This window comes from Sceloporus undulatus, chromosome 1 (assembly GCF_019175285.1).
Source record: "Sceloporus undulatus isolate JIND9_A2432 ecotype Alabama chromosome 1, SceUnd_v1.1, whole genome shotgun sequence".
Lineage (NCBI taxonomy): Eukaryota > Metazoa > Chordata > Lepidosauria > Squamata > Phrynosomatidae > Sceloporus > Sceloporus undulatus.
The window spans coordinates 279,382,172-279,394,961 of record NC_056522.1 but is presented as its reverse complement, the minus strand read 5'-3'; the positions used below and the strand labels follow the sequence as shown (position 1 = coordinate 279,394,961).

General features: G+C 39.7%; 1 protein-coding gene across 3 annotated transcripts in view; it reads left to right on the top strand.

The window, feature by feature from the left end:
• Positions 1 to 11,289, top strand: part of GALNT18 (polypeptide N-acetylgalactosaminyltransferase 18) — a 418,358-nt gene extending 407,069 nt beyond the window's left edge. For all 3 annotated transcript variants that reach the window (XM_042446014.1, XM_042446013.1, XM_042446015.1), the window contains exon 11: positions 10,835 to 11,289. In XM_042446014.1, coding sequence (XP_042301948.1) covers positions 10,835 to 10,981 — 147 coding nt within the window. In that variant the 3' untranslated portion in view covers positions 10,982 to 11,289. The remainder of the gene's footprint in view (positions 1 to 10,834) is intronic.
• Positions 11,290 to 12,790: the final 1,501 nt, after the last annotated feature.

Below are 12,790 nucleotides of genomic sequence, written 5' to 3'. Positions count from 1 at the left end.
GTTTAACTACTCTGGTTCTGTGCTAGGGAATTCTGGGAATTTTAGTTTATTTTTTTTTAATATGTTTATTAATTTTTTAAACAAAAAAACAAATAAAATTTATAACAATCATACATGAAGTAAAAGAGTACAATAATCTTATAGAAATTCCAACTTATATTACTCCCCACTTCACTTCCTCCCGCCTATCATACCCGTTCCCCTTCCCTCCCCCGTCCCTTCCATTCAAACTTCATTCACTACTTCCCTATCATCAGAACCCTTATATTCAAAACCTGTTACTCTAATTATCTAAAATGAAATCTTAAGCACGATTTATCAGACCTTTACAATTGTGTTACGGTATCAATCCTCAAAAAGTAATCATATAGGCAATCTTACATTCTTCACCCTAATCTCATCATTCTAATTAATTTCGAAGGGGAATTTTAGTTTATTGTGGCACCAGAGCTCTCTAACAGAGAAGGCAAAATGCCTCACAAGACTACAGTTTCCAGAATTCCTTAGTATTGAGCCAGGGCAGTTAAAGCCATGCCAAACTGGATTATTACTGCTGCGTGGATTGTACTTACTGTAGGTTACTTTCAGGAAAAAGAAAATGAAAACTTGTTATTTGGAAGAACTGTACCTATAGTGGTTAGCAACTAAAGAGGGCTTGGAAGTATAACTGTAGTGCATATGGCTGGAATTTACAATCACAGTTATGAATAAATAACCTAGAATTATGCATAACAAATTTGTATTCATTATTATTATTATTATTATTATTATTTATATAGCACTGCAGATTTACACAGCGCTGTACATGCAAACAATAAAATACATAAAAGTAAACCTGCCCATGGTGTACATTCTAAGAGATAATAGCATAATACATATAAATAATGCATAACAATACAGGAAGGGGTTCAATAAAACAAGGCAGGCAGCAAATTAAAAATGTCAAATAACAAATAATAGTCATGTACAGAACACATAGAGATGATAAAAGTCCCCCAGTACTGATTTACCAGGCAACAACCACTGCAAGCAAGAAAAGTCTATACCCTGCTGATCAAAATGCATCAGACTGACATTCCCACCCCATTCCTGTGAGCGATCTCTAGAGCAAGGAGGAATTGTGACAGGAATCCTACTTCTGAATGTTGCACTGGAGATCACTGGAGGGAGAAGGATGGAAACATCAGTATGTAGTCTTTCATGGCTTTCATGGCCGACATCCATGATTTTTTGTGGGTTGTGTCCTCATCACCAGAAGAACAGAAACCCATCATGTGCAGCAGGTGCTACCCAGTAAATCAAGATGGGGTGGCAGGTCAGGCCATTACTTAGCTACTCAACTAGGGTAGTTACATAATTAAGTACTATATTTAGAAAACCAGCCATTTTTTTAAAAAAAGAACTCCCATAGTTCTGCATTTACTATGGGGTTACTAGACAGAATGGAAACCACAGTCAGTGTAAATCAGAAAAAGGTTGCCACTTGGACAGGCAGCTATAAAGGAACTAGGCAAGATTCTGAAATGTAAAGATATATCATTGAATACTAAAGTTGGGATTATTAACACTATCATATTTCCAGTTTCTATGTACGGTTGTGAAAGCTGAACAGTGAAAAAAAGCTGGCAGGAAGAAAATAAACTAATTTGAAATGTGCTGGAGAAGAGTTCAATGGATAATGTAGTGTGTCAAAAAGACAAATAAATGGGTCCTAGAACAAGTCAAGCCTGAAGTCTCCCTAGAAGCCAAGGGCCCGTTACAGACGGGCACCCTAGGACAGACTCAGTCCATGCTAGGGTTAGAAAGGAGCATCTCTTCCAGACGCCCCTAACCCTAGCACGGACTGAGTCCATACAAAATGGCGGCGGCCGTTCCACATGGCCTCCGCCATTACGACCGCGCCGCCTCTGTGCTGCGCGAGGGCGCCTAGAGCGCCCTTTCCACGGCATAAGAAGGAGCTCCGAAGCAGAGCTCCTTCTGGGGTTTGCGTCACTGGGCGCAGCATTTACATGGCTGCACCCAGCGATGCAGAGGAGAAAGGGGCCAAGCCATCGCCAGGTGTCCTTGGGGCTTCAAGCCCCAAGGACACCCTTTTCCAGGCTGTGGGGAAGCGGTCTTTTGCCGCTTCCCCACGGCCTGCAAAGTGGTGGATCAGGCCTCAGAGGCTGCCGGTCTGGCAGCTGAGGCCCCGATACAGCGGGGAAAGGGGCGGGTGCAGGCCGCCCCAAACGAGCGGTCTGTAACCCGCCAAGATGACTAAACTGATATTGCTTTTCTTTGGACATATAATGAGAAGACAAGGCTTACCAGAAAAGATAATAATGCTTGGTAAAGCAAAAGGTAGTTGGAAAGAAGAAGACCACATTCCAGATGGTTAGATTCAATCAAGGAAACCCAACCCTGATTCTGCAAGACCTGATCAGAGCTCTTGATAATAGAGTTACTTGGAGGTCTCTCATTTATAGGGCTGCCATAAGTCCAAGTTGACTTAGTAGCAGTTAACAATAATAACTGTGCTATTCAGTAGGGATTATTTTGAGTAGATATGCATATCATTAGTTTCTGCTTCCATCACTACTTAATTTCCATTTCTTTCCCTTCCTACCAGATTTAAATTGGTTTTATTAAAATGTCTTAATAAAAAAGTATTCAGTTTTCACATATAATATAGTTTTTAAGAGTTACACAAATAATTTTGCATGGAAGGTCAACCACTCTAGTATTAACACTGTAAAAGAAAGAAAGTTTGGGGGGGGGATGCTAATCAAAGCTATAAATGCATGCACACTCTGTTGGCTATTGAGGCCATTTTTCAAGATTCTAATATAGGCATATACTCTGATTCATCATTACTTCATTAGTGTAAACTTCAGATAATACAAAATCAGTATGTATGTCAGGGATTGGTTGTTTCTCATCATGATTAGGGGAGAAAGGATAGCAAATTTATATTGTAGAATGTACTACATAATATCCTTTCTTAAGCATTTTAGAAGGAAAAATTGACTGCTATGAAAGAATTGCAAAGATGGACTTTTGAATGCAAGATCTTGGAGTCCATGTTCACCTTTCATTCCAGGAAGGGTTCCTGCTGTTCACAAAGACTCCCACTGGCTGATGGGGGAGAGGAAGTGATTTTTGCTGGTCCATGCAAACTATCAATGTCTCCTCTTATGCTGTTCACAATGTCTTCCCCACCTTCATTTTGCAAAGTAGAATATTCCACATGTGGACTAGATAATACAGGAAAGTAGGATAACAAGTTGAACACATAGCATCTTCAGAATATTGCAAAACTATGTAGAGAAGCTGAAGTCTACAAAATCCTGTCATTGAGTTATTAGGTGTTATTAGGAAGACTAACTTTGCAGAGTGGCACAGAATGGGGACCTTATCACACATGGGGCAAAACATGGTCGAAATGTCATCCAAACATTGCAGAAGAGCCAGGGATGTGATCATGCCTGGTGCTTATAAAGTGTAGTGAGGCTTGCCACTAAGGAATCGTCATGCAATCTTTCACGGTGAAACCAGGAGGAGCCATTTTCTGAATATCCTGTTATTCAGAAAATGACTTCTCCGCAAACAAGTTCATGACAATTCCATAGCAGGAAGCCTCAATTACACTTTAGAAGCACCAGGCATGATCAGACTCTGACTGTGATGTAAGTTGCCTTTAAGACACAGCCCTTAGTGATATCAGCTGCAGTATGAGGGTTGGAGAGGAATTGATTGTTCTCTCTTCCTCATCTCACTCTCCTGGGACTGGCTGTGTTCAATAGCTCATGGATGAATAAACTGATCACTTTTACATGAAGATTGGACTCTGTTTGGACTCTTACAAGACTGGATTCCAACAGCAGACACCACACTGATGCTTCTGCAACATTTGGATGACGTTTCTACCACGTCATGTGATAAGGTCCTAGGTTTGTCAGGTGAAAACTAGGAGAGGGCTCCTGTTTCTTTAATGGTTTTACAGAAGGAATTGCAGCAGGTGGAGTGTATGTGACAAACTCGACCTATTGAAACTCTGTTTTTACATAACATTCAATCCAGTAGATTGAAACTACAGGAAAAGAGCTTTGACCTTTACTTTAGGAAGAACTTTCTGGCAGTAAGAGCTGTTTGACAGTGGAATGTACTCCCTTGGAGTGTGGTGGACTGTCCTGATTTGGAGGTTTTTAAACAGATGCTGGATGGCCATCTGTTGGGGGTGCTTTGATTGTGTATTCCTGAATGGCAGGGGGTTGAACTGGATGGCCCTTGGGATCTCATCCAATGCTATGATTCTAGGTACAAGAAGCCCTGTCTTGCTTTTCACCTTACAGGGGGAAAGGTAAGGAAAGTAAATGGAAAACCAAGTGGGGGAGATTTCTTGTCTCATAACTCTGACAGGCCTTGCAATAAAGAAAACCTGGGTCTTAACTTATAAATTTGTTTCTCCATCTAATATGATTATGACAGAGCCTACAAATTTACTGTGTTCACATTGCAAACTTCTGGTAGTTGTAATACTACAAAGTTATTTTTTCAAGCTCTGATGTAGCACCTAACTATTTGAATGGACCAAAAAAGAAGATGGAACAGCAATAGCATTTACATTTCTATACCACTTATCATTGAACTCAGCACTCTCTAATGTGTAAGCCAATTGCCCCCAACAAGCTGGGTACTCATTTTAGCAACCTATGGAAAGATAGAAGGCTGACTCAATCTCGCAGCCCCTGGATGGAACTCACAACCTTGTGGCTGTAGTATCAGCATTTAACCACTGTGACACCAGGACTCCCTAATAGTGATGCATTACAGAAAACCGCTCCTTTTTGCACCAGGGAAATGGTGCCTTTGCCGCCATGGTGGCATTTTTTTCAGCATTTCTTTGGCACAGCATGTCTAAATGTTGCGCTGCTGAATCACCGTGGATCTGCTGCACGTGTAGCCAGCTGTGCAGCTTCCTGGTGGACTGGGGGTGTGCTGTTGTCTGAACTCCATGGCCCCAGTCCACCAGGAAGCCAACTCTTTTTGACTGTCTCTTTCACTCCTATGTGATTTGATACTGACTACTTGTGCTCTTTGAATTAATCAGCCAAAATGAAATACATCTGTCACCAGTCCATGTCCTCTGTATCTCCATCCAAATAGTTATGAAACATCCATGACCTAAGTCAGTAGTCCAAAACTAATTTGTAATATATTGAGTGCCAACATAGATAATGCTGTAAGCAGAAAATGAGATTAAGATAATGCAATTAATTATTTATTGTGAATCATTCAACTGGGGATATATGCCATGCACAATTGCACCCCCTCATCCTTTTTAAGTATCTGATCTTTGTGCAACTCCTGCTTTTTATCTCCCTCTATCCTTTTCATCTACATAGCAGCTTTTGTCTTAATAGTAAATTATACTTCAAACTCAACCTTGAGAATCTAACTTCTGTTCAACAGAAAGAAAAGGGGAAAAAATTCTTTTTTTTCCTACTGGGCAAAAAAGATAGATTAAAATTAATAGATTTAATTTATCAGAGTCACAAATCATAGCAGAGTATTATGTTTGGACAACAATGCCAGGATAAGATTAATAGTCCATTCCCAATTAGGTAGCATAGTCCCTTTCTTTATTATGCCAGTCATTCACAACCTTTCCATCAACTCAGAAACAGAGTATATGTGACCTTGAAAGTAGTGTGACTAGTATTCAAGAAGAAAGAAGATCACTCCCTAGTTTTACATTAGTGGTAGTGTAAATGAAAACTTTAGGCATTAAAGTTGTTATTCTGTGAGTGAACATTTTCTTTTGAGGGCTCCATATTATGGGGACTACCAGTGACAGCACTGGGGAGGTGCAAGGGTCTAGACCACAATAGGTGACACCCCAGAGAAGGGATGACATGTAATGGGGCCCTCCTCCTTCAGTGTGAGAGGGGCAAGTGTGCACACTTTCCAGCTGCTTCCACCCTGGAGAGGAAGCTCAGAGATGGAACAACAGGAGGGGTGAACACGTGCCCTTTCCAAATGACACCCTTTCCAGATGTCTCCCCACACTGTGTGACACTCCATCTAGTGATGCCACTGGAGACCATGTGCCAGTACTGGCTGCAGCCAGTTACTGACATTCTCTTTCTGTCTTAAGGCCATCGCCAGGATTGTGTTACTCCTCTTTCCCTCTAAAGATTCTAATGAAAGACAGATGATAATGATCTTAAGTCAACCAACCTCCCTCTTGTCACCTTACACATCTCTTCATACAAACATTTATTTACAAGTGTTTATTCTATTTGCTCTCCCTCTCTCTTTTAGTTCTTCCTTATTCTCTTTCTGCCACAGGTTAATTGCTTCTTCAAGTGATTGTCTCCAGGAATACATAGAGAACCAAAGAGAACATCCAAACATCAGAAATGGCGAGTGTATATGTAAACTCAGGGTCCAACTATAGAGTGTGACAGCTTGCAAGATGTTATTCTGGTCTTGATCACATGCTCCATGGTCTAGACTCTAAGCTTCTGTATGCATCTCTCTGAGAGCTTCTCTATCCCGATGACAACATCAAATGGGAGGAAAGGGTGGGATGGAGAAAGAGAGGTAGCAGACTATAGTTTGCTTTATCTCAATTCTATTTTATCCTGTTGGCACCCAGGTCTCTTTCAGATTGGTCTAAAGAAGCCAGTGTTCTTGCAGTATAGCATATTTGCTTTTGCAAATTGTTGTCACTTCTGAGTACTTTTGTTCCAGTCTCTTGGGAGGCTTTTTTTTAGTGATTTCTTGGATTTCCACTAGGACCCTTCTGCTGAGGTGGCCTTGTAGTTTGAAGGGCAAATTTTCTACTCTGACTTTTAAAAACATTCTTATAGTGCAAAAGTGCTATTTCATTGATCTACTGATGCATAATAACTGTAAAAAACCCTTTAGTGTTTTTTTTCTTTTGCAGAAAGGCAGGCTATGAACAAAACAAACAAATAATGAATAATCTGTGCTGCCACCACAAGTTCCATAGTGAGGGGTATGTTCCCTCAAGTAACAGCTCAGCACTTTGTGTTGGGTCCCTTTCACACAGCACTGTTATAGCACTATGATGCTGCTAACTTCCATGACTGCATCCTGTGGGATTCTGGGATTAGTAGTTTGGTCAGCTCTCTGGATGAGGGTTCTAAATACTCCTCCCTAAACTGCAAATCAGAAGCCTAAAGACACCAAACTGCATTGGATTTTGGAAGCTGAGTAGGGACAGCCCTGGTTAGTACTTAGAAGGAAGAGTACCAAGGAATACAAGATGTCATAAAGTATATGTCAGAGGAAGGCAGAATGGCTCCGATTGTTCCTTCCCTAAGAAAACCCTATGAAATTCATGTGGTCATTGTATGTTGACAAATAATTTAAAGGCACACACCCACCCACTCACACACATACATATACACACACTACAAATCTCAGGAATCCATATAATGCAGGATGCAGTCATGGCAATTAAAGTGGGATGATATTATGATTATGATTATTGATATCCTGCCTTTTTTCCAAAATTGGGACACAAAGTGGCTTACAAATTAAAAGAACATTACATTTAAAAGCATACAAAAGTGAGCAATTCAAGTAGAATTAAACTAACGCAGTATTAAAATGTATCACTCATTAAAAGAAGAAAATACAATTAAAAGATCAAAGTGCTTTAAAAAGCACATATTAAAACAAAACAAAAAAACTATATATAGACCCTTTAAAAACTTCAAAAACCAGCACCATAGAGTTATAGCGTAGTGTGAAAGGGCCCTTATATCTTTATCTCTTTGTCCCCCTGCTATGCCACCCACCCTCTGCTCCCACTAGCAGAATAACAACGTTGTATCTCTTGCAGAGAAACCTTCCAGTCTTTCCTAACTGTTGCCTTGCATTAAGAAACACTTCATTGGTCATCCCATTACATTACCCAGTAATCTACTTTACTTTCACAGGGTCTGCATTCATTAGAGAAACATAGCTATCCTGAACTTTGCAGCATTACTCTATTGTAAAGCAAATGTTATTTTTTCTTTTTCAATAGCTGCCTTTTGTTGTATCTCCTTTAAATAAGTAATAAAACTATTGGGGGGGGGGGGTTGTCTAGGATTCAAAGTGTTATTGGAGTGAACAGATGGTAATAGCCATTTAGGAATAATATGAAACTGAGGCCAAAGTGGGGTCTAAAAAAATTCTGAACAAAATATACTTACTCCATTAGTTTTCTGGGAGTGCTGCACAAATGTTCTCTGCAGAGTCCTTTTTAATGCATTTTATGTGTTTTCAAAAGCAGTGTGCAGAAGCTTATTTCCTCCCAGGTTTCAGACCATATGGTTCAGGGAGAGCTCTTTCCATAAAGGAAAGTCATCATGGTCCCATCATGAACATGATCTTTCAGTATTATTCAAATCAGTTTCAACACATTAAACTTTTTAATTTTTTAATTTCCTGGACTTTCAAAATCTCCCAATTGCCACATGGCCAGAAGGAGGAGGGGCCAGCCTGCAAAATATACCCTCCCCATACCATCTTAACTAAGGACAGACACAACACAATAAATTCTTGTTTCCAATTGTTTTTCTCCTGTTCTGTTTGTAACTCCTTGCCTGAAGAAGAAGCCATGGAGCTTCAAAAGCTTGCATTTGTGCATTTCCGTTGGCCAATAAAGGTATCACTCTTGGGTGGGTTGTTTGAATTTGCTAAATGGCCAACACAGCTACCCCTGCATGTTTACATGATACTTCTGTGAAGCAAAAGATTAATCTGGGCAGCTTCAGTTTCGCTGAAAAGAATTAAGTCATCTGTTAAGTCACACTGCCAAAGAACAACGAGACTGGCATATGAGTCCATTATTCTTCATAAAAGGGAGGGTGGTGAACACTCCTCCTTTGAAGGTCTTTAAACAGAGGTTGGATGACCATCTTTTGAGAGAGCTTGTATATCCCTGTATTGCAGATAGTTGGACTGGGTGACTCTAGTGGTCCTTTGCCACTCTGCAGTTCTTTGCCACACACTCTATAAAAGTCTCCTGTGTGAGAGGAATCCCTGATCCTTGAAGAAAACCCAAGCTTCTTGAGCCTCCAGCCCAGCCCTGTGAGGCTCACCAAACATTCAGCACTGTTTGGTGGTTTTCCATTTTTTTACAGTATGCTGGCATTTTTGGACACACACTTTTGCATTAGGCCTTACCTACTCCTGAATGCAGTGTGTGAGAACTTCTTTTAAATGCACTATGCTATGTGGCTGAAAGAGGTTCCTTTATTGTTGATGTAGGGTGTGTGTCTCCTGCTATTTTCACTTTGATATCCACTACTGGGTGGTACAGAACTGTGGTAAATAATTTTGTTGTACCCCTTTAAATTGGAACATTCTGCTATGGACTGATGCTGCGTTGATTCTGCTCCAGTCTCTGCATCAGTCTGAATGGATTACAGCACTAACTGCAGATTTCTCAGCTGATTCTGCCAGTTGGGCATTTGCTCATCACTGTGCTGTAGGAGAGGTCCCAACCCTGTGCAAAAGCAACACCAGTCTCATTTTCAGAAACATGAGGAGTGATATTAAAACTAGACTTCCCCAACTGACACCTTCCAGCTGCAACTGCCATCATCTCCAATAACCATCCTAGCTATATAAAAATACCCGTAATTTGAAACAGTATAAAATTGTTTAAAAGACACAACAGCGAAGGCAAAAATGCAGCATGCAGAGACCCAAGGTGGCTCATGGAAGGAAATCAATTAAAACCTACCAGTTCAATTTTAAAAGCCTTAAATGTCTGTTTGAATAAAGAGGTCTCCAAAGAACTGGGCTCAGAAGAAGGCTATGATATCAGATGGACTCAGAAAATGTGGTGACTTTTTGTATTTCAGCAGGGGTTTGAACTGCAGTATCACCGGTTTGGTTCTTCTTTATAGTAACTGGACAAACTTTTGAGTTGAACTTAACAGACTGAGATTGTACACTGGGAGAGATAGACCAAGCACATGGCTACATCTCTGTAGCTACAGCTCCCCAACTCACCTTTTAAGCAACACACGTCCCCAAACATAGCCATTTTCCATGTTGTTGGAAGGCAGGAGGAACAGATGAGATACATCCAACTATTTTCCTGTAGCTGACCATGCTGCAGCAGACATCAGCAGGCAAGAATCCTCAGGAGATACCAGCAGATGACATCCTTACAGAGCATCCATCTACAGGAAAATATCTGGATCTATGTTCAGTGATCTTTCTCCTCTCTGAAGACATGGGAATGGCCATTTTGGAAGGAGGGGCAGCCTTGCTTAAAATGTGGATTGGGGGAGATTTGGGTCATTGTACAGTCAGAAAACAATTGTGACTTCTGTAACAACAAAAAAGTTGGGTTATGATAGCATGAAGTATGACTTCTGCTATTGTATCTGACTTAAAGTTGTCAGCCTGTATGTAAAATATCACTGAGCTTGGAAGTAACGAGTAAATGAGCTGTAGCAAGTAACATTTCCTTGGAATGAAAATGGAACAAAGTTGCACTTCCAAACTAACAAAACATATGGGAGTACAATTACTTTAGTGATGCAACAAGTAGCATTTAATAGAGCTTTAAAATGTATCTTACAAAAAGTATTTGAGATACGTTTGACAGAAATTTTTAAAAATGTTTTATTCTTTCTCTTGTTAACTGTGTTTCCTTCACACCAAATCTGCAGAAATTGAACATGTAATGAACATTAATGAAGTATAAATCTGGCAATTAGAAGCATCAACAGATTACTTTTCTTTTAAGTGTCTGGCTGTGTATTGAAGTCTGGTGAATAACTGGATTAATTTTGTTTTTCTTTCTATACTTTTAAAGGGAGGCCCAATCCAGAACAGAAAATCCAAACGTTGCCTGGAGCTGCAGGAAAACAGTGATAATGAATTTGGATTTCAGTTAGTTCTACAGAAATGCTCTGGCCAGCGTTGGTCTATCACAAACATCCTGAAAAGCTTACTGCCATAGACTTTTTTTTGGGGGGGGGGGGATCTTCTACTCAGTCCTCTTGCTACTGTGTAGCAAAAGTCTGCAATGTCGCCTGCTGCACTGTATAATTTTTCCTTCCTCTTTTAATCTTTTTGTGTGAGTGTGTGGATGTCAGATTTGTGGGCTGAGAATAGAGATTTTTATTTGATAAGGACATTTTCACAGCATTTATAGAGAGTGATATTGAATGACGGGTGATAATAGAATATCTTTAAATATTTTGCAATTGTAAATAGGGAACAAATGGAGAATATTTATAACTCAATAAAATTTTATTGATAAAAATATAGTTTGATCCTTGCTTTTATTGATTAATCCAAAACTTCAAAGATACTTGATAGATATCTTTATGTCTTTCAATCAGTCTTTGGGATTCTAGACCCACTGTTGCTCCCGGGGCCTTTCGTACTATGATTCCACTTTAACCACCATGGCTGCATCCTATGGATTCCTGGCTTTGGCAGTTTGGTGGGGCACTAAAGCTCTAAATACCACTTCCTAAACTACATATCCCAGGATTCCATAGGATGTTGCCATGGTAGTTTAGGAAGATTTGGTGCTAAAATTGTTAGTGTGAAAGGGTATCCTGGTGTTTACTTCCTGTGCCTATAGGCATTCATGTGATGTTGAGGTGAACTTATGCCTGGGTTTTTCACAGAAGTTGGAGGCCCCTAACCTAGAGTTGTTCCTGAGTAGAGCATACCCATTGCATGATTTGGATGTACCTATGCACTGGCTCACCATTAGATAGTTGATTCCATGGTCCTGCTCAGCGGAAACAAGCCAAAAAGATTTCAGGTTTTCTTTCTTTCTTTATCTATCTTTCTTCAAAAAATGGGGCTTGTTGTGGTCCTGGAAAGATTCTACACTGGAGACATAAAAACAGAGGTCAAAAGATTCTTCACTTGAAATCAACAAGCAAAAGCCTAAAGTGGTTTAAGTATATTCCTACAAAAAATGAAAGCCATAGAACAGCCACACAATTATTGTTAAGGTACAGTGCCATCATGATAGAGAAGCCATCATACAGTGCCTTCCAACATGGCTATGGAGAAGAAAATCCTATTGAATTTAACATTCTTATTCCCAAGCAAGAGTGCATTGAATTGCAGCCACATAAAATTAAACAGTCACAAACTTCCAGCCTAACTGAAGTATCATTTCCACTAGCCAATAATAGATAATGCCACCGCCTATTAAAGTAGCCACAAAGGAAAGATAGATTTCAATCACAAGTTTTTGTTAAAATTGAAAAACTAATATATGAAGCCTCAATTCTTCTGGGATGTATTGCGAAAATGGGTTGCTCTCAGTGAAAGATGGTACATCAGCACTAAAGTGACAAGAGGGTCATTAGCATTAATGATGCAGGTTTGAAAAACCCTGTGATTATAGTTGAGATGTACTCTGGGCGAATGAAATATTAGCTGGAGATTTATGATTCTGTGATTCACTTTCAAATTCAATTGTGAGTCAAATGCGAAATTTAAAGCTAAGTTACCATCTGACATACAATATCCTTGTGCTTCTCTCCCTCCCTTCGCTTAAGCGGAGAATCAAAATATAAAATTGCTGAGAAGTTCTCAAACTGCTAAAAGTGAAATCAAAGTCAATCAATAGCCAATTGCTAGAACTTTTAAACTAATGAAAAATTCTACAGGATTCCACTTTTTCACTGTATGAGTCCACATTTCAAAAATATAAAGGAGTTAACCACAATGTTTCTGTCCTCTTTCCTTATATATTCTGAAAATCAGGGTGATCAAGGAAGCATGTAACTGGATACAG